This window comes from Vulpes vulpes, chromosome 3 (assembly GCF_048418805.1).
Source record: "Vulpes vulpes isolate BD-2025 chromosome 3, VulVul3, whole genome shotgun sequence".
Classification (NCBI taxonomy): Eukaryota; Metazoa; Chordata; class Mammalia; order Carnivora; family Canidae; genus Vulpes; species Vulpes vulpes.
In genome coordinates this window covers 117,290,288-117,309,263 of record NC_132782.1, presented here as the reverse complement: position 1 = coordinate 117,309,263, position 18,976 = coordinate 117,290,288, and the positions used below count along the sequence as shown (strand labels likewise).

The window sequence follows — 18,976 nt, the reverse complement described above, 5'->3', positions numbered from 1 at the left end:
ACTCTGTGAAAGTGCCCAGTACTGTGCTTCCTGCTGGATCTCCCTTTCTGAGTCTGCAAAAGGAGAATTGATACAGATTGCTTCACAGGCCCCAGGGCCAAGGGTTACAGTGCTCTGCAGGTGCACTGGGGGTGCGGCATCCGAGGGCTAGGCCGAAGGTGGGGAGTGTGTCTGGGAAGAAGAGGGAGAGGGCTGTTGTCCAAGCAAACCCCGACTGCTAGTGAGGAAGGCCCATTCCCCTGTAGACTGACTTATTGCGTAGTCGTTAAGGAGCCTGGAGCTCTCTATATTTTTCTTTGGGGGTCCGGCATGGAGCCCCAGCTGGTGGATGAAGCGGGGGCTGTGTGGGGAAGGCTCCCCAGTCTCATAGCAGGCCTGGCCTGCACACGCACTGTGGGTGTTCCTGCCACTCTTTTGAGCCTGGTTCATCCAAGGCCCCCAGTTTCTAATCTGGTTGGGAAGGATTTATTTTTGGGTCCCTGTAACCTAGCAATGGGCTCACATGACCAGTGGCAGCTGCAGGCTGAATATACCGTTGGATCTTGGCTCCTGGCAGGGGGTGTAGGCCAGACTGTGGGGGAATAAAGGGAATGAAAAGGCTCTCACCCCTGCTTTCCTCCATAGCCCCTCAGCCTGACCCCCAGATGGGGGGCATGGGGGTGGGGGCCTGGAAGCAGGCATGGCTAGTGCTGGCACAGCCGGGGCTGCGGTGGGGAGGGCCCTGCTGTGAGGCCGCTGTCTCAGGAGGAGAGCTGGGTGTCCATGCGGATGTAGGGGGTGCAGAGGATGCGATGCTGGCGTCCTGGGGGCAAGCCCAGGCTGGGGGAGCCGACGGTTGAACCCACAGTCTGTGTCGTGGGATCTCAGGGACACCCCTGGTGGATGCTGGAATCCCAGCCTTCAGCTTCTTCCCTTTGTTCCCTGTTAGATTGTTAACATCCCTGGGAGAGAGAACACATTAGCTGCTACCCGCGCGAGTGGCTTTATCAGCCTCTTCCTTGACAGCAGGTTTTGACAGAGGCAGAGACAACAGAGGAGGGCAATGGGTGCCACTAAGCAGGTGAGGGGCTACTGTGAGGGAGGGTGCTGTGGGAGCCTAAAAGGCATTCGAGAGATATTTATTGAATAAGTGGATGGATGGATGGATGGATGGACAGACAGATGGATGGAAGATAAACTTGGTTAGCTCTGATCTGCTCCTGAGGGGGTGGGAGAGGTTGGGTGGGGGTGGACGTGACCCTGTCAAGAGGCACTGGTGGGCAAGGGAGGGACAGGGCCACTTCGAGGAGTAAGTCGAGGATGGAGATATCAGACCTCAGCACCAGGGACCCCACCAGGATACTGAGGGAGGGCCGCCCCCCCGCCCCAGTGGACAGGAGTCCCCTCCCAGGCTCCACGCGGCATGGTGGGCCATTGCACCTCTGATGTGGCTTGTGAGGCCACCCCAGTTTCTCTACCTCCGTCTCCCACATCGTCTATTGCACTAAAGTCTGAAAGGAGGGATTGGCAGAGTGGGTGGGGGGAATGTAGTGCCAATAGCTACTCCAAACCCTGACTGAGATCATTTAACGAGATACAGCGTAAGAAGTGCCTCCCCAGGCTAGGCACTCAAAAACTGGCATCATCTCCAGTACTGTCTTTATTATTTAAAAACAATATTTCTTTGTTTATTAGAGAGAGAGAGAGAGAGAGAACAAGCAGAGGAAGTGTCAGAGGGAAAAGGAGGGAGAGACTCCCCAAGCAGACTCTCCACTGAGTGTGGAGCCCCACGTGGCGGTGGATCCCAGGATCCCGAGATCATGACCTGAGCCGAAAGCAAGAATCGAATGCTTAACTGACTGAGCCACCCATGTGCCTTTATTGTTCATCAGCTGCCGCCAGGCCAGGATAGGCGGTTTTCTCTCACTCCATGTTCCCAAGCAAAAATGTCTTCCAGCAACTGGGAGGATGCGCCAGGATCCATTGGCTGCTTGGAACCACCTTTCCTAACAGCTCTCTGGGACCTGGAGACTTGGCCCGCTGGCCACCATGCCAGTTGCTTGGGCAAACTGTACGAGCTCCCCCAAGCCGGAAAAGAAGACTATATTTGGGTTGCAGGCTTCCTATCCCTATTCAATAAACTGGGGGGTGAAGAATCTTTGCCAATTTTAGAGATAGAAAAAACTATAGTAGGTAGATAAACTGAGGCACAAATGGCCAACTCACAGGCCAAGGGCTTACCACCAACCCAGTAGAGTAGAGCCCAACTAGAACCAAGGTTCTCCTCCCAATCCAGTGCCCTTTGGATAATCCTGTGCTGGTGAGCCTGTGTGTGTTCTGGTTCTTTCTCAGTCCTTGGAAGGGGCCATTGGCTTCCTTTCAGGAAGCATGCGGGTGCTGATCATGCCTTACCTGATCCCAGAGGGTTTGGCCGATCTCAAGATGATCTTGCCAACATGTCAGCACAGGGCTTAATAAAAATCATTTTGCTGGGATCCCTGGGTGGCTCAGTGGTTTGGCACCTGCCTTTGGCCCAGGGCGCGATCCTGGAGTCCCCAGATCGAGTCCTGCGTCGGGCTCCCGGCATGGAGCCTGCTTCTCCCTTTGCCTGTGTCTCTGCCTCTCTCTCTCTGTGTCTATCATAAAATAAATAAACAAATCTTTTAAAAAAAAGAAAAAGAAAAAAAATCATTTTGCTGTCTACAGGTTTACATTTGATATTTTAATTTGATTTCCCTGTACTAAGTAACGTATGTGTTTTATTTTAGGCTGTCTCCTGGAAAGCCACGGCCACTTCTGTGGAATAGGCTTTAGGGCTTCAGCCCAGAGTCCCATGTCAGGTCTCCAGAGAGGCCACGGGGGCATGGAGGAAGGAGTAAATGCTTTAGCTTCAAACAGGCCTGGGTTCAAATATTGGCTCTGGCACTTCCTCTCTGTGTGATCTCAGGAAAGTCCCTTATGGGAGTCTCTGGCTCCCATGTTTTCATCCATAAAATAAGGTGAATAAAGGCTGCCTCATAGAATTTATGTGAGGATTGAAGGTACTGTATATAAAGGACTTGGCACTTGTAAAAGCTCAAGAAAATGTGTTTGGGGATACTGGTGATCACTCTGCACTTTGGGCTGGTCAGTGGCCTCTTCACAGTTAACCTGGAGCCCAGGGCAGACCTTGCCTTCTCTGGGTTTTCTGGGTAACTCAGTGTTTTCATGGCTCTTTCAGTTGAGTCTGGTCTTTCTTTCCTTTTGGAGGCAGAAAGAGTTTCTGGATGGGCAAGTCTCAGGGCAGAGGGCTCGGGAGTAGGTATCATGCCTGAATTCCTGGCCTAGGCTCATGGCTTTGCCATGTGTGGCTTTGGACAATGTCTTCACCTCTCTGGGCCTCAGAAACATGGGTAGTTTGGCCTGTGGGGTGTGTTTCAACTCTGCAGTGTTAGGATCCTATCCTTGGGTGTCAGGCATGTACCTAGGGGAGCAGGGTTTCTTTATAGTGGGAGGCTATGCCTCTCCATCTCGCCTCCAAAGGCTCATCACATGGCCTTGGACACTCTAAGGATGGTGTCCTGCAGCTCAGTCCAGTCCTACAGATCCAGAGCAATCTGAGCCTTCCTGAGTTCCTGGTGCCCACTCTGTCTTCAGGGAACAGTGTTATGGTGGTACCACTATGGTGGCTCACGGGGATGTTAGATCCCCCCACCTCCATTGGTTCTCACAGCCCACACCAAATAAACATACAATCTAAGAAAACAATAGTAATGTGACTCCTGAGAGATAATGCAGAGTTAGGAAAAGGCCTTTAGCTCCCTGTCGAACCTGAATGCCACTCCTGAACCTATCCCCTGTACATTTTTGGCAGCTGACCCTGGAACCTTGGCCCCTGCCAGGCCTAACCTGGTACTCTGTGTCTGCATGGTTCTGATGTCACACAGAAGCATGCGATGGCAGGGCTGTCAGGAGCCTCAGGATCATCTATCCTATATTCTCTTTGAACAGATAAGAAATCAAGGCCAGAAATGGGAAGTGACTTGCCCTAGGTCATACAGCTCATAAGTACCAGAGCCAGCCCTTACACTGGGATTTTCTGATTCTGAGTAGCCTTTATACTTCACCAGGCTGGCCAGGAGAGTCTCCCCTGACTATGGTCACTGGCCCCAAGGTTTTGAGATGCCACTCCAGCAATCCAAGAGAAATGTTCCACCCCTGAGCATTTTCCCTGGGGGCACTGGTGCCTGGCTCCTTGCTTCAGAAGTGGCTCCAAGGGGCTGGGTGGGAAGCAGGAGGCCATTAGGACCCAGAAGCTCTTGGAGCATCCTGCTCTGCCTGCTGCCTCTCACCACTCACTGCAGTGGTTCAGGCTTCATCAGCCTTGGAGAAGCATCAGCTGAGAGGAGCTATCACATGGGAGCCGGGAGCTGCTCAGCAAAGGTAGGAGTTGTCGACTAGGCCAGGAATAGGGGCCTGTCCCAGGGCCTGATGGTGAGTGCTGAGGTACTCTGCAGGAGGGTAGCTCTGCTTCCCCAGGACCAGCCCACCCTACCTTATGGCTGTGAAGCCCATCCCTTCACAGTTTCGTCAAGGGATGGGCTCCCAGGTATTGGGGTGTGGGCACCTCTGAAACCTAGAGATGGGGGTTGATCTCCTGCCAGAGGGAGTACCCACATCCTGCAGGCAGACAGGGTTCCCCATCTGTCTTCCTCCATGTCATAGAGATGGGTCCCCCGCATCCTAGGAATGGGTCCCTTGGCATGTAGGCTGATGGGCAATTCTGCGTCCGGGGCATGGGCAACTCTGCTGGGTAGAGGTGTGGTTGCCCCCTGGAAATCTCCCCTGGCTTAGGAGGGACATACTGTTGTTTGAAGGAAGGCCGTGCTAGGGTCCTTGGGTTGGAAGCTCTGTATTTAGGAAACAGGTGCATTCGAATCCCAGCAACATCTCTGTGGCCTTGGGGTGGGCACTTATGCACATCTTGCATCCTGAAACAAAGATATTTGTAACTTGACGATGCCCTGGCCAGGGGGCCAGACCTTGGCCCCTATGGTGGTAAAGCCTGCCAGGTGCTGAGAGGTCCTGGAGGTGAGGGAGGGCTTGCTGTCAGGAAGCAGTGGCAAGATGAGAGCAAGTGAGAAGGCATGATGCTGTGAGCTAGGAGTGGAGTGAGGCTCTCTGGGCTTCCCCTCTGACACCGTGATGCACAACCCTCCCCTCCCTGACCCCCATCCATCAGTAGGGAGTGCTGGGGAACAGGCACGTTGGTCCATCTGTTAGGACAGAAACTGGAATCCTGGCATTTAGGAGTCAGTGTGGAGATCCTGCCCAGGCTGAGGGGGCTGTGGAAACGAGAAACGTCCAGTGCCTTCTTGCCTAGGGCTCTGTCATGGCTGCACAGTGCCCCCTCCATCTCCACGTGGAAACCATGTCTGCTTCCCTCGGTCTGGGGCCCTGGGTGGGCCTTGCTGGCAGACTCTTGATGTTCATGCAGACATGGAGGGCATTCACTCCTTTAGCTCCCTGGGCCTCAGAGCCACATCTTCAGGCCTCCACTCCCAGGTAGAAGGGATGAGAAAGACATGAAGCCCGGCATGGAAAGTAAGGGGCAAGGATGCCTCCCCTAGCATTGCTTTCTGCATTTTTCCTGGTAGAGTGTCTTATGAGAAGCTGATGTCTCCACTTTGGAAGCATCTCCTTACCTTCTCTATAGACCCTGGGTCAATGTGGCCATTTTAACTGTGAAATGAGCTTCCTGTTATCCCTGGGGAGAGGCAAATCCCTAGGCAATTGTCCAAAGTTAGGGCTGTGCCAAGTCCAGGAGACCAGGTTACCCTTTCCAGAGCAGAGTCCTCTGGCTGTCACGCAGCTGCCCTACTGAGTGTACTTGGAGCAGGTACGAAGGGGCAGGGGCAGGTACTAAGGGGCAGGGACTCAACAGATCAGTTTGAGTTTGATACAATTCACAAAGTTATACTGAGCACCCATTGCATGCATGGCATGCTTGAAGTTAAAGGAATACACTATCGGTGGTTACCAAAACCCAAGGGTGGTTGTAAGGCTGTAACTACGGAGAGGGAATGGGAACGGTCTGCCCCACGTGGTCCACATCATTGCAGTCAGAGAAATGATGGGTTTTTAAATTCAGCCACCACCAAGCCCTTGGCAGCCCAGGAACTCACAGAGTCATCAAATGTTGTCAGAGATGGGAATCTTGGAGGTCATCCAGTTCAATCTTCCCATTTTACAGATGAGGAAACCGTGATCCAGAGAACTTGTGACCTGGCTACAGACTTGGCATATCTATAGTTTGCCTCGAGTTTGCATACCTTCACATATTATACTGGGAGAAACTGGACTGCAAGAATAGGACATGGAAATGAAAAAAAATTTTTTAAATTTATTTATGATAGTCACACAGAGAGAGAGAGAGAAGAGGCAGAGACATAGGCAGAGGGAGAAGCAGTCTCCATGCGCTGGGAGCCTGACGTGGGACTCGATCCCGGGTCTCCAGGATCGCGCCCTGAGCCAAAGGCAGGCGCCAAACTGCTGCGCCACCCAGGGATCCCGGAAATGAAAATTTTTAAAGGCATTATTATTTCAACTATATGCAAACTTAATGTGGATAACGAGACACATACAACATTTGATCTGCCATTTGGCAGGGAAAAATGAGAGATGCTGAAACCCCAGACTTCTTCCCCTCTCAATGCCTTCCAGTTGTCTTCTCTGCTTTATGCTCACCCATTTCCACCATCACAGTGACCTACTCACTTTCACACCTACTCCTCCCCCACCCCCCAGACACCTACTCCTCCCTCCTAGCTCTGGAATGTGCTAATGGTCCAGGATCAAGAGGACTCTGGGCCAGGGATCTGCTCCAGTGATCAGAGATCTGAGGACCCCAGGAGTGGAAGGTTAGGCACTTCCTCCCCCACCAGCAGGGGTACGGTGGCTTGGAAAAGCTAATGAGTGGGTAAAGAAGGGCAGCTTTCAAGTGACCTATGCCCTTCTGGTTTGGGGGGCAGTAGAGCCTGGATGGGCTGGCATCCCAGTTTCCTTCCAGCTGGAATGTTTTGTTTTCATGGTTCCTCCTCAACACTCCCCAAATGGCAGCTCTTTGTCTTGGGGGTGGTGATGTCACAGGACACCAAACACAGTCCTTCCCTCTTTCAGGTGATCTCTTCCCAGTGGTAGCCCCAGAGCACTAATAGACATTTTTGGAGATGATTCAGATGCAATAACTATCCATTGAATGCCTATTGCATTCCAGTTGCTGTAGAGGGCACCATCAGGTGGGCTGGAGTACTGACCCTGGAGCCGGACAACACGGGCGCGTACCTGGACCTTGCCGCCTTTGGTAAGTTATTTAATCTTTCTGGACCTCAGTTTCACCAACTGCAAAATGGGGATGAGAGTAATACTCATAGGTTGTGTGAGCATTAAAATGAGCATATTTAGGTACAGTGCTTAGAAGGGGGTTTGGCACCTGGAAAGCATCTTTAAACATGTTACTACATATGGGTGGTATTATTATTAAGTCTCACAGGCTCCTCCAAACACAGTTGTGAAGTGGTTGCTGTTCCCTTCATTTTACAGATGGCTTCATGAGGAAACTGAAGTCCAGCAGAGTCACAGAGTCCATCATTCCCAGGCCTAGGACTAGAAACCAGATTTTGTGTCCCCTCTGTGCCCCAACAGCTCCTGCCATTCTGAGACAAGAAATCAAGAAATTTACATAAGCTACTTGAAAACTGGGGCATGATCCGGAGCTCAGCGGGACCCTAGGAGAGGGAAACAGAGGATTTAGGATCTCTGGATAACAGTCCCTGAGAGAAGAGAAGGGCATGGAGGACAGTGGAAAGGAAAAGCAAAAGAAGGAGCTGGAGACCACTCGGAAGGTGGAGTGTTGAGTGGGTGAGGCTCTGGCATCTCTCACATCTCCTTCTTTGAGGTCACCAAGGCAGATCCGAGCCACCTCCTGCCTGAGAGGAGAGATGAGCTGCTGAGTCCTCCGTTCCCTTATATGCACAGCCCGGCCTGGAAGGCTGGCGATTAGAGCCTGCCCGGCAGGCTCCAGCAGGAGGCACCCCCTGCCCCCATCCCCACGCAGGAACTTGAACTCAAACTCGGCAAGCCTGGGCCTGGGCTGGCCATCCCAGGGTCACCGGACTAGGATGGGGGATGGGCCTGTGACAGGAGGTGCCCTGGGTGTCCTCTTTCGGCCCCATGGAGTCCTCCCCCATCCCCCAGTCATCAGGGAACTCTTCCACTCTGGGGAGGGTCCCTCAGACCCCAGGTCCCTCTACTGCCAGCGGGGTGCCGGAGGTGGGGCTGCGGGACGTGGCCTCAGAGTCCGTGGCCCTGTTCTTCATGCTCCTGCTGGACTTGATCGCTGTGGCCGGCAACGCCGCTGTGATGGCCGTTATCGCCAAGACCCCCGCCCTCCGAAAATTTGTCTTCGTCTTCCACCTCTGCCTGGTGGACCTGCTGGCCGCGCTGACCCTCATGCCCCTGGCCATGCTCTCCAGCTCTGCCCTCTTCGACCACGACCTCTTTGGGGAGGTCGCCTGCCGCCTCTACTTGTTCCTGAGCATATGCTTCGTTAGCCTGGCCATCCTCTCGGTGTCGGCCATCAACGTGGAGCGCTACTATTACGTGGTCCACCCCATGCGCTACGAGGTGCGCATGACGCTGGGGCTGGTGGCCTCCGTGTTGGTGGGCGTGTGGGTGAAGGCCTTGGCCATGGCCTCCGTGCCCGTGTTGGGCCGGGCCTCCCGGGAGGAGGGGGCCCCCGGCCTCCCCCCGGGCTGCTCGCTGCACTGGAGCCGCGGCGCCTACTGCCAGCTGTTCGTGGTGGTCTTCGCCCTCCTTTACTTCTTGTTGCCTCTGCTCCTCATCCTCGTGGTCTACTGCAGCATGTTCCGGGTGGCCCGGGTGGCCGCCCTGCAGCGCGGCCCGCTGCCCACCTGGATGGAGACGCCCCGCCAACGCTCGGAGTCCCTCAGCAGCCGTTCCACCATGGTCACCAGCTCCGGGGCTCCCCAGACCACCCCGCACCGGACGTTTGGGGGAGGGAAGGCTGCGGTGGTCCTGCTGGCTGTGGGTGGACAGTTCCTGCTCTGTTGGCTGCCCTACTTCTCTTTCCACCTCTACGTTGCCCTCAGTGCTCAGCCCATTTCCACTGGGCAGGTGGAGAACGTGGTGACCTGGATCGGCTACTTCTGCTTCACCTCCAACCCTTTCTTTTATGGGTGTCTCAATCGACAGATCAGGGGGGAGCTCAGCAAGCAGTTTGTCTGCTTCTTCAAGCCAGCTCCAGAGGAGGAGCTGAGGCTGCCCAGCCGGGAGGGCTCCATCGAGGAGAACTTTCTGCAGTTCCTCCAGGGTACTGGCTGTCCCACGGAGTCCTGGGCTGCCCGACCCCTCCCCAGCCCCAAGCAGGAGACACCTGCTGTAGACTTTAGAATTCCAGGCCAGATAGCTGAAGAGACTTCTGAGTTCTTGGAGCAGCAACTCACCAGCGACATCATCATGTCGGACAGCTACCTCCATCCGGCCCCCTCACCTCGACAGGAATCGTGACTGGGCTGCTGGACACCCGGAGGGAGATGGGGCCGGGGCTGCTTGTGACTGAAGGAACACCTTGTGGAGTCACCTATTCCCGGCTAGCAGGGGCTGGGGCTGGGGTCTCTGCACACGGCTTTTGCTTCGTGTTTTCTGGATCAGGAACAATGCCAACGGGATGAACGTGTGGCACAAACCTTGGACATGGCTTTGATCCTTGACTACTGGGGGAGGGAACCTGGTGAAATGGTTATGAGAATAAAGGGTCACGAAGGTGAGATGATGCCTTTCAACCAGTGAACCTTCCATGCCTCAGGAAGCAGGGAAACTCTATGGGTAGGAGTTGGAGGATATAGAGCGGCAGGCCAGGTCTGGAGTTATCTCAGGGATCCTTTAGGATATTTCATTTCAGTGTAATTGTTCAGGGCACGAACTGCACCCAAGCAAGGTAAGAAAATGACCTGTGTTTTTTCCTTTCCTTGCTAGGTTTAAAAGGAACTAAATAAAACACAGCTAAGTGTTTCCATTTGGGTTAATGGGTCTTTTTTAGTTTTAGATGTGATGTTTCCTTAAAGTGAGAGGGCCAGTTGAGTATATTCCTTTCCTGAGTTTGGCCAGAAGCAAGGGGAAATAGTAGGCAGGGTACAAAGAGTAGAAGGCAGGAAAGCTGACTGCCGCTCTCTCCCACCCTCTGGGAACAGCCCTTCTGTTCTATTTTGCAGTCTCTCTTCCGGAAGCTTGATCTCAGTAAAGCAAGGATACAACAGGATGGCTCTTTTCTCCTTATTTTTTAGAATGAAGAAGTAGAAAAGACTGGGGTTAGATGGCTGAAGGTGGGGTTAGCATTTGAATTGCTAAGATGGTTGGATACAGAGGCCAGATGATCACCTTGACCAATAATACTGTAAATCTTTTTTTCTTCTTCTTCCCAGGATTGGCCTCCCTGATCTCTCTCCTCATGGCAGTGACCCACCTCCAGCCCCCTGGACAATCGGGTACAAGAGACTAAGGTTGGGAATGGGAAGGGTGGGGTTTCCATGATCCATTAAATGCTTCCCTACTCCCATTCATCGCTCTCAAAATTAGCTTCAGTGACAAAGACTTAAATCTCTCTCCTATCTGCAGCCCTGGGTTGGAGAGAGGGCACAGGAATTGGGTTCAGCTGTTCACTGATTGAGGCTGTAGGAATTTGACGGTTGGTATCAGTGGTGGTATTTTCAAGGGAAGAGGAATAGTTAGTTGCAAACTGGACAGGACACCCATCTGGGACTCCCTGTCCATCCATTTCCCTCAATTGAATCAAGTAATATTAAAGGGATGAGGCAGGACCAGAGGGTGCTCTGATCTGTATGTGAAGAAATTCCTGGCTCATTGAACATTAAAGGGTAAGATGGGTTGGTGGGAGTGGGATAGTTTCCCTCTGAATGGCCAATAAATACTTTTTATTATAAAAAGTTATACTGATATCAACATTTGCTATTTCAGTTCAAGTCAGTGCATAATAGTTGAAGACCTAGTATTCTCCAGGGCCCACACAGAGTCACTGCCTTTGAGGAATTGTCTAATTTGATCAGGTACCTTGTATTTTTACAGAGCATTTATATCTGGTAAAGCACTAAGGAATGTTTGAGAAATATATTGGAGCTCAGTCCATTGCAGCAAGATACCTACATGGAAGCTTTCTGGGGATTGTGGAAAGTGTGAGGGTCGTAGATGCAACTCTAGTCCAGGAAAAGAATTTGTTAATTGAAACTGGGCAAATAGCTTTCCCCCTTTAGATCTAGGGAAATTTATGGGTTTCCGTCTTCCTACCATCCGACTTACTCTAGTCTAGAACCTATTAAACTGAGGAAATCCCTTAGTATATCTACCAAGGAGAATCTTTTTTCATGATTGAGAAACATGTTCTTCTTGCTCTCCTCCCTTTTAACTCATAAGGGAGGCATCTCATTCTTAGGTAAGGGTAAACTTCCTCAAGTACCGGGGATCAGCTCGTAGGCCCTAAGCATTGCCAGCAGGTGGCAGCGTGAGTCCAGTGGAAACCGGAAAGGTGCGCGCCTGGGGGTGGGGAGAGGGAGTGGGGAGAGGGGAGGACTGGAAACATTGCCTGGCAGCCATTTTGTTCATTTACTTTGCTTTTCCTTTGACTTTGCCCTCCAACCCTTCCTTCACCTACATCAAAAAAGAAAATTTGAAGTGCAAGGGTATCTTTAATTCAGGCTGAAATTTCCTGACACTGTGATCTCACTGGTGTTGATTACAGAATCTGACACATGCTGCTGGTTCAACTTGCCCCCCCCCCCCCCCCCCCCCCCCGCAGGGGAACATGAAGGAAATAAAATTTCTATTATGCTGAGTATTCTCCCAATAGTTTCTGCCGTGACCACCTTCCAGTTGTTTTCTAGTCACCAGGGTCGCTTGGTAGAGTCTGCTATGTAATCCTTGGCTGGGAAAGCTGTTCCTGGATAAAATCTGACCTCTCTAGTGGGCGCAAGACTCAACAGGTTGAGACAGCTTGTTAGTTACAGTCTTGTTAGTTACTTTTCCTGCACCTGGTGGTGTTGGGCGGTAGCTCTCAAGCATAGATGACAACTTTCTGTTGTCAGGTCTCCCCAGGTAACATCTTCCAGCGGCATGGCTGGAAGGGGGTGAATTTGGAGTCAGACATCTATTTACTGTGTGAACTCGGGAAAGATGCTTAATTTCTCTGAGCCTATTTTTTTCAACTGAAAAAAAATGGGGGTGAGATTACCTACCTCCCAGGGTTGTTGTGAGGGTTAAGAGAAGAGCACGTGGAAGCACCTAGCCATACCTGGCAAATAGGTGCTCCATAAATACTGGTTTTTCTTCCCTTTCTTCTTGCCCTCCTCTCCCATAAGTACCGATTATGGGAAAGCCATCATTCTTATTGTAACAGTCATTTGGGAATGAGTAGGAGTCTCTTCAAACTTTGAAGGACTGGCACTACTAAATTATAGGGGATGAAGTTGTTTAAGGTGGCTCTCAAGAAATCCCTCTAATGAATGAATCATCGCCATATAGACCTTTCTGTTGGGACCTTATACGCTAAGGTTGAGATTCTATTAGGGAAATAATTTTTAATCCCAGGCAAAGGTTTGGGGACCACAAGAGTTCTCATCTCTAGAATGTAGGGTGGAGGGTATTTGTGCAGCTATTTAGCCATCAAGGCAATTCAGAGTCACTTTGAAGGCAGTACTCAGAACTAGGAGTGAAAAGTCGGGGGCTTTCATAGAGGTTTGTTTTCAGGTGACGCAGGAGCTGAAAGACAAATCTACCAGAACTTCCCTTTTTGTGTGGTACTACAACAGGAGATTTCAGCGGGGAGATTGACAGGATGCGCTGGTGTGTTTTGGGGCGTGGGCCTGAGGTTAACTGATTTTGGTAGGAGTCCGAGGCGCCTAACGCAGGATCCTCTCTCTATCCGCGCCCAACTGGCTCACACTGGAGAGAGGTGGCGCGGGCACCGCGCAAGCCGCAGGTAGCAGCACAAGCACCGGATCGTCCAGGAGGGCGGTCCCACCGGGGCAGCGGCGGGCCCCGGGGGGACGCAGGCGCGGGGGCTAGGGTGCGCGGCGAGCTCCCACCGCGGCCGGGCCGACACAGCTCGGCAGGGCACCCTCGGGAGGACGCTCGGGCTCCCCACAGCCTGGGGCCACAGGGGCTTCCTGGCCGGGGAGAAGCCCCCAGCAGGAACTTCCGTGCGGGGAGCGGACTCTTCCTGGGAACCCCGCCGCCCTCCAAGGCCGGCTGGGACTCAGGAGGGCGCCACGAACTGGGGAAGCCAGTCCCTGGTTCTTCTACATTTATCCAAATAAAGCAGCCGAGAAGAAGAGGCTGTAAGCCGTGCGGCGTCCCCGGGGCTGGCCAACGCCTCGCCCGCCCGGCACCGCACTTCCGCCTTCGGTCGCTCCTCCTCGGCTCCAGCGGGAGACGCGGAGCAGTCACCGCCGTGGGGCGTCGCCGGAAGTGTCGTACACGCCGGATATCCGGTTGCTTCGGGCGCTCAAGGAGCTGACGGAGAGGGCCGCCGCCCAGCAGTAGACGCCGTCTGCGCCCGCCGAGCCGCAGTCTCTGCGGTGTGTGAGTGAGCCCGGGCTCGGTCCCCACTCCCGCCGCCGCCATGGGCTGCACGTTGAGCGCCGAGGACAAGGCGGCGGTGGAGCGGAGCAAGATGATCGACCGCAACTTGCGGGAGGACGGGGAGAAAGCGGCCAAAGAAGTGAAGCTGCTGCTCCTTGGTGAGGGGCTGAGGGCGGGGCTGGCGGAGCCGGCGGGGGGTGGGGGGGCGGGAGGCCCGGGCGCTAGGCAGCCCTGAGGGGGGAGGCCCGGCCGGCTGGAAGGACCCCGGAGGGATCTGGGGGCGTGACGGCCGTGGGGCGGGAGGCCCGGCGGGCGCGAGGAAGGGGTGGGGTTTGGGGTTGTAGGAATTAGGCTGCGGGGAGGGCGTGACTCCGTGCTGGAGTCGGCGCTGGGCTGGAGGACGTGGAGGCTGTGTTGGGGACCCGGGAAAGACTCATAAAGGGAGAGCTGATGGTAGGGAAGGCTTTGCAGGGAGTTGGAGCGTGTTGATAGCGAAGAGGACGGGAGAGTGTGGGTGAGGCTCGTGTGATGGCTTAGGAGTTGGAGCGATACCTCAACCGGATGGAGTTGGGATGCGCGAATGAGTAATGTAAACAGGGTCTGAGACTGAGTGGACGTGTAAGGACTCTCCTTTATTAGCACGTGGGCGTTTTCAACTATTGATAAGGCGGAGGAACCCTGGATTAACCAGGAATGCGAAGGTGTGTGATTGGGATCCATGACACGTTCTTGGATACAAAGTAGAAGAGCTTGCGTCCACGGGCTGTGTATACTTTTTCACCGCCTTATGTCACTTTTACTCTCTGAAGGTTTTTGTAACTCCTCTTGTTTATATAAAGGGGGAGGTTTTGTGAGCCGAGGAAATTTAAGGACTGGCTGGTTTGAGGTTTGTGGTCAAAGATACAGTGGACAATAGATTACATATTGGGAGTTGCTGAATAGTTGCTAGGGATGATGTGCAGTGGGAATGGAGTTATTTTAGGATAGATTATGGAATTGGACACACTATAAAAGCTGTGACAAACTTCTGGTGAGCTGTCTCTCCAAACTAAAAATATTGGCTTCAGAAATTACTATTTTTTTTACCCGACATTCTTTTTGAGCAGCTTTTAGGTACAGTCAGATGCGTTTTACTCAGCATGATTTTTTTTTTCAAAGATTTTATGTATTTATTCATGAGAGACACACAGAGAGAGAGGCAGAGACACAGGCAGAGGGAGAAGCAGGCCCCATTCAGGGAGCCCGACGTGGGACTCGATCCCAGAACCCCGGGATCACCGCCTGGGCCGAAGGCAGACGCTCAACCGCTGAGCCACCTGGGCGTCCCACTCAGCATGATTTTTAAGCATTTTTGAGACCAGTTTCTAGAGGCTCAGTAAGTCATATAAAGTACCCTGGCATCAGCTTACTAATTAGTTGTCACTGTTTCTTTACTATTAGTATTTTCTAAAGTTCTGTTAGAGAAGAATATGTAGGAGTAATAGTTTTTGTAAGCAACAAAGCCCCCCCCCCCCCTTTTTTTTCTTTTTTGCAACGGAACTTTTTAAAACAATTTTTGGGAAAAACAAGTCACGTTAGGAGAAGTGCCAAATTTTCATGGTGTAAAGCTCCAGAGGACAGAATACACCACCATAACCCAAGGCTTATTTTGTACTCGGGGTTGTGCTGGGTGCCCATGCTAGTCTCTTCATGTTAGCATATTTAGTGGTTTGTAGATTGCAGAAGCCCTAGGAATAGCTCCTTGGATATAGGAAGAAAGTTATGCATTGGAGCTTGAGCTTTTGGTTTGAATATCTAATGTGATATTCATAACACAAGAATTTGAATTGTAGTTCTAGACTGCCACTCTCTGTTTAACAGGTATCATTTGTGGATGAGCATGGTCCATGGCACATAGTAGGTGCTTCTTACATATTTACTAGCATGAACAACCTAATGTTGGACATTGCTCTTGGGGCTCTTTCGGATCCTTAATACAAACCATTATATAATACTCAAGGCAAAAAAAAAAAAAAATACTCAAGGCATTAATGTCTGTATTGATTGATTGGTTATGAAATTAAAGGTGTATTTTCATCTTCTGTAAATGTTTTGAATTACATTGACCATCAGAGATCTCCTCAGGACATTAGCCTATTGTAGTACAGTTGTAAACTGTGAGGTTTTCTTCCAAATGGCAGGATTTGGCAGGGAGAATTTAGGCAAGCAAATGTCTGGAAAAAATCTTTATTTGGGATTTTATAAATAGTGCATTTAATTAAAAACAAAATTAAACACATGATGACTTAGCGAACTTCAAAAACAGTAAGTAAAAATCAAAGTACTAAAACATTTGCTTTTAATTTTTATCAATTTCATTGTTTTAAGTAAGATTTTTTAATATTCTTGAGCAAGTCAACAAATATAAATAGTTGCAAACACAGATGCTCTTGCTTGAACCGTATCATAATGCACAGAAGTTAAAGTTACCCCTTATTTTCAGTAAGCAGAACACACTCATCACAATATACATACAACCTTTTTTTTTTTTTTTTTTGCTATAGAATACGTCCTTTGATGTACATGCAAGTTTTTACTTCATGCTGTGAAACTAACAAACTTGTCTAAGTTGGGATGTATTTGGTTACCTTTGTCTCTCCTGACACACAATAGGTGTATTGTATTTTCTCTTTTGGAGAGATGCAGTTTAGTATAGTGATTAACAAGGTGGACTATGAAGTCAGAGTGTTTCAAATTCTAATTAAATTAGTTAAGGAGGGCAGCCCTGGTGGCTCAGTGGTTTAGTGCCGCCTTCAGCCCAGGGCGGGATCCTGGAGACCCAGGATGGAGTCCCACATTGGGCTCCCTGCATGGAGCCTGCTTCTCCCTCTGCCTGTGTCTCTGCCTCTCTCTCTCTCTCTCTCTCTCTCTCTCTCTCTCTCTCTCATGAATAAATAAATAAAACCTTAAAAAAATAAATTAGTTAAGGAATAGTTAATGTGTTACAATTTTTTGATTACCTTTGGTTTGAATTTCCTTTAGGTATGTTTTTGAGAAGATCTTGAAAATGCCAAAGTAATGTTTAGTCACAATAGTAGGTGGAAAGACAAAGTTATATTATTGCAAAGCTTCCCAACAAGAATGCAGTGCATAGGATGGCATACAAGTATGCTGTTTGTAAATTTTTTTTTGTAGTTTTGAAATTTTATTATTTTTTAAAGATTTTTATTTATTTATTTGAGAGAGAGCAAGAGAGCGTAAGCAGGGGTTGCTGCAGAGGGAGAGGGAGAAGCAGGCTCCTTACTGAGCAGGGAGCCTGATGTCGGTGCAGGGGTTCCATCCCGGGACGCTGGGATTGTGATACAAGCTGAAGGCAGATACTTACTGACTGAGCAACCCAGGCACCCCTATATTTTTGAGATTTTAAATCATTTTCATAACTTTTCAAAATTTTGCAACAGTTGAAATGATATTTGAACACTTTTAGTACGATTTCTTTAAACTTTGGGAAGATGGTAGTTGAAAATATTTTATTAGGAAGGTTTATGTCAGTTAGTATTTAATATCATCTGTAATACTTTGTATCTTATTTTCATGTCATAATTTTGTGATATAAAGAAAATATATATTATTTTTACCAAGCCCTGCCAGCTTCCCTTAGTAAGCCTTACAAATATCATTTTTTCAGTGTGGCCATCATGTGTCAGAAATTGGGAAGCATTGGTTTAATGAATAGATAAGAGCACTGCTTTCAGAGTCTCATAGAACTAGATTCAGTTCCCTTTCACTTACTAGCTGTGAGACCCAGAGCATATAACTTAGCCAGTGAATCTTAATTTTTCATATATAAGGAGGGCATGATGATGCTTATTTTATAATATTGCAATAAGAAAATATATGTAAAATGTTTAGCAAACAAGTATTCAGTATTGGTAATTTCTTTTATTATGATAATGTCTGTGAAAGCTTATCATTTAGCTACTTTTTTCAAGGGTGTTTCAGACAAGTAATTTGATTTTTTTTTTAAAGACTTTATTTATTTATTCATGAGAGACACAGAGAGACAGAGGCAGACACCGGCAGAGGAAGAAGCAGGCTCCATGCATGGAGCCCAATGTGGGACTCAATCCCGGGTCTCCAGGATCATGCCCTGGGCCGAAGGTGGTGCTAAACCGCTGAGCCACCCGGGCTGCCCAGTAATTTGATTTTTTAAAATAGTATATTCTTGGGGATCCTGGGCAGCTCAGTTAAGCATCTACCTTAGGCTCAGGTCATTTCAAGGCCCTTGCGTGGAGGAACCCCATGTCAGGCTGCCTGCTCAGCGGGGAGCCTGTGTTTTCCTTTCCCCCTGCTTGCAGGTGTACTCATACTTTCTCTCTCAAATAAATAAATAAAATCTTTAAAAATAAAATAATATATTCTTTTCAGAGATTCAAGGAATTAAATATTATAATTTAATTTTATAAGTTATTGATTTACTCCTGTGCTATATTTAGATTTTTATTTCTTGATAATTCCCCTTAGGAGATCTTGAGAAAACATTATTATACAAAATAATTTTAATGCTTTGTTCTTTAGGATTTTTTTGGTGGTGGTATGGCAAAAATTAAGTTGCATGCAGAGGATTGGAATCCTCTAATTGACTTAAACCTTATGCTATTTGAGCAGCTCCGATGGCGCAGGGGTTTGGCGCCGCCTGCAGCCCAGGGTGTGGTCCTGGAGACCTGGGATTGAGACCTGGCATCCGGTCTTGCGTTGGGCTCCCTGCATGGAACCTGCTTCTCCATCTGCCTGTGTCTCTGCCTCTCTCTGTCTCTATGAATGAATAAATAAATAAAATCTTAAAAAAAAAACCTTATACAATTTATTACTCATATATAAATATCAGTATTTACCGGCTGAATATGCTTATTATTGAAAATAAGAGTTTTTGATAGAGTTATAATACCTAACTTTTCCTTTAATTTAGCCCATACTACTTAATTTGAATTTTTTATAATACCTATAATCAATTGCTTTCGTTTTGCCTTAGTAATAACAATAATACTGTTATTATATTGATTAAATTAAATTCTTATAGGATGGTATTCTTTAAGGTTTGCCATTTATTTGGCAGAAGATTCATAAGCAGTTATTAGATTTCTTGTGAAGATGCATCTTGTGTCTGGGGGGAAAATGAACTGGCATAAAAAATAAAAAGTCACAGTTCAGAGATAGATTTGTTTTTTATTTGCACTTAACTGTTCTTTGTTCTTAAATGTATATATATCATTACTTGTTTAGTCTGAAAATATGGTCCTTTTCAGGAATTACAATATTGCAGTTTTCCCTAAGTATGCTAATTCTGAAGTACAGAGATGACCATAGA

The 18,976-nt window shown here is 49.4% G+C and overlaps 2 protein-coding genes across 5 annotated transcripts in view; both read left to right on the top strand.

The window, feature by feature from the left end:
* The first annotated feature begins 555 nt into the window (after positions 1-555).
* GPR61 (G protein-coupled receptor 61) lies at positions 556-11,885 on the top strand. 4 transcript variants are annotated; one of them, XM_072754395.1, is made up of 5 exons: positions 564-1,060; positions 6,766-6,878; positions 7,235-7,321; positions 7,561-9,802; positions 10,461-11,885. In XM_072754395.1, the coding sequence occupies exon 4, from the start codon at positions 8,191-8,193 to the stop codon at positions 9,544-9,546; it is 1,356 nt and encodes a 451-aa protein (XP_072610496.1). In that variant the 5' UTR covers positions 564-1,060; positions 6,766-6,878; positions 7,235-7,321; positions 7,561-8,190; the 3' UTR covers positions 9,547-9,802; positions 10,461-11,885. The 4 variants fall into 4 exon arrangements, with proteins under 4 accessions (XP_025852162.1, XP_072610496.1, XP_072610495.1 ...); XM_025996377.2 differs by lacking the exon at positions 6,766-6,878 and having other exon boundaries at positions 556-1,060; XM_072754394.1 differs by lacking the exons at positions 564-1,060; positions 6,766-6,878 and adding an exon at positions 4,077-4,401.
* Positions 11,886-13,118: 1,233 nt separating this feature from the next.
* Positions 13,119-18,976, top strand: part of GNAI3 (G protein subunit alpha i3) — a 39,230-nt gene continuing 33,372 nt past the window's right edge. The window contains exon 1 of the mRNA XM_025996378.2: positions 13,119-13,787. Coding sequence (XP_025852163.1) covers positions 13,670-13,787 — 118 coding nt within the window. The 5' untranslated portion in view covers positions 13,119-13,669. The remainder of the gene's footprint in view (positions 13,788-18,976) is intronic.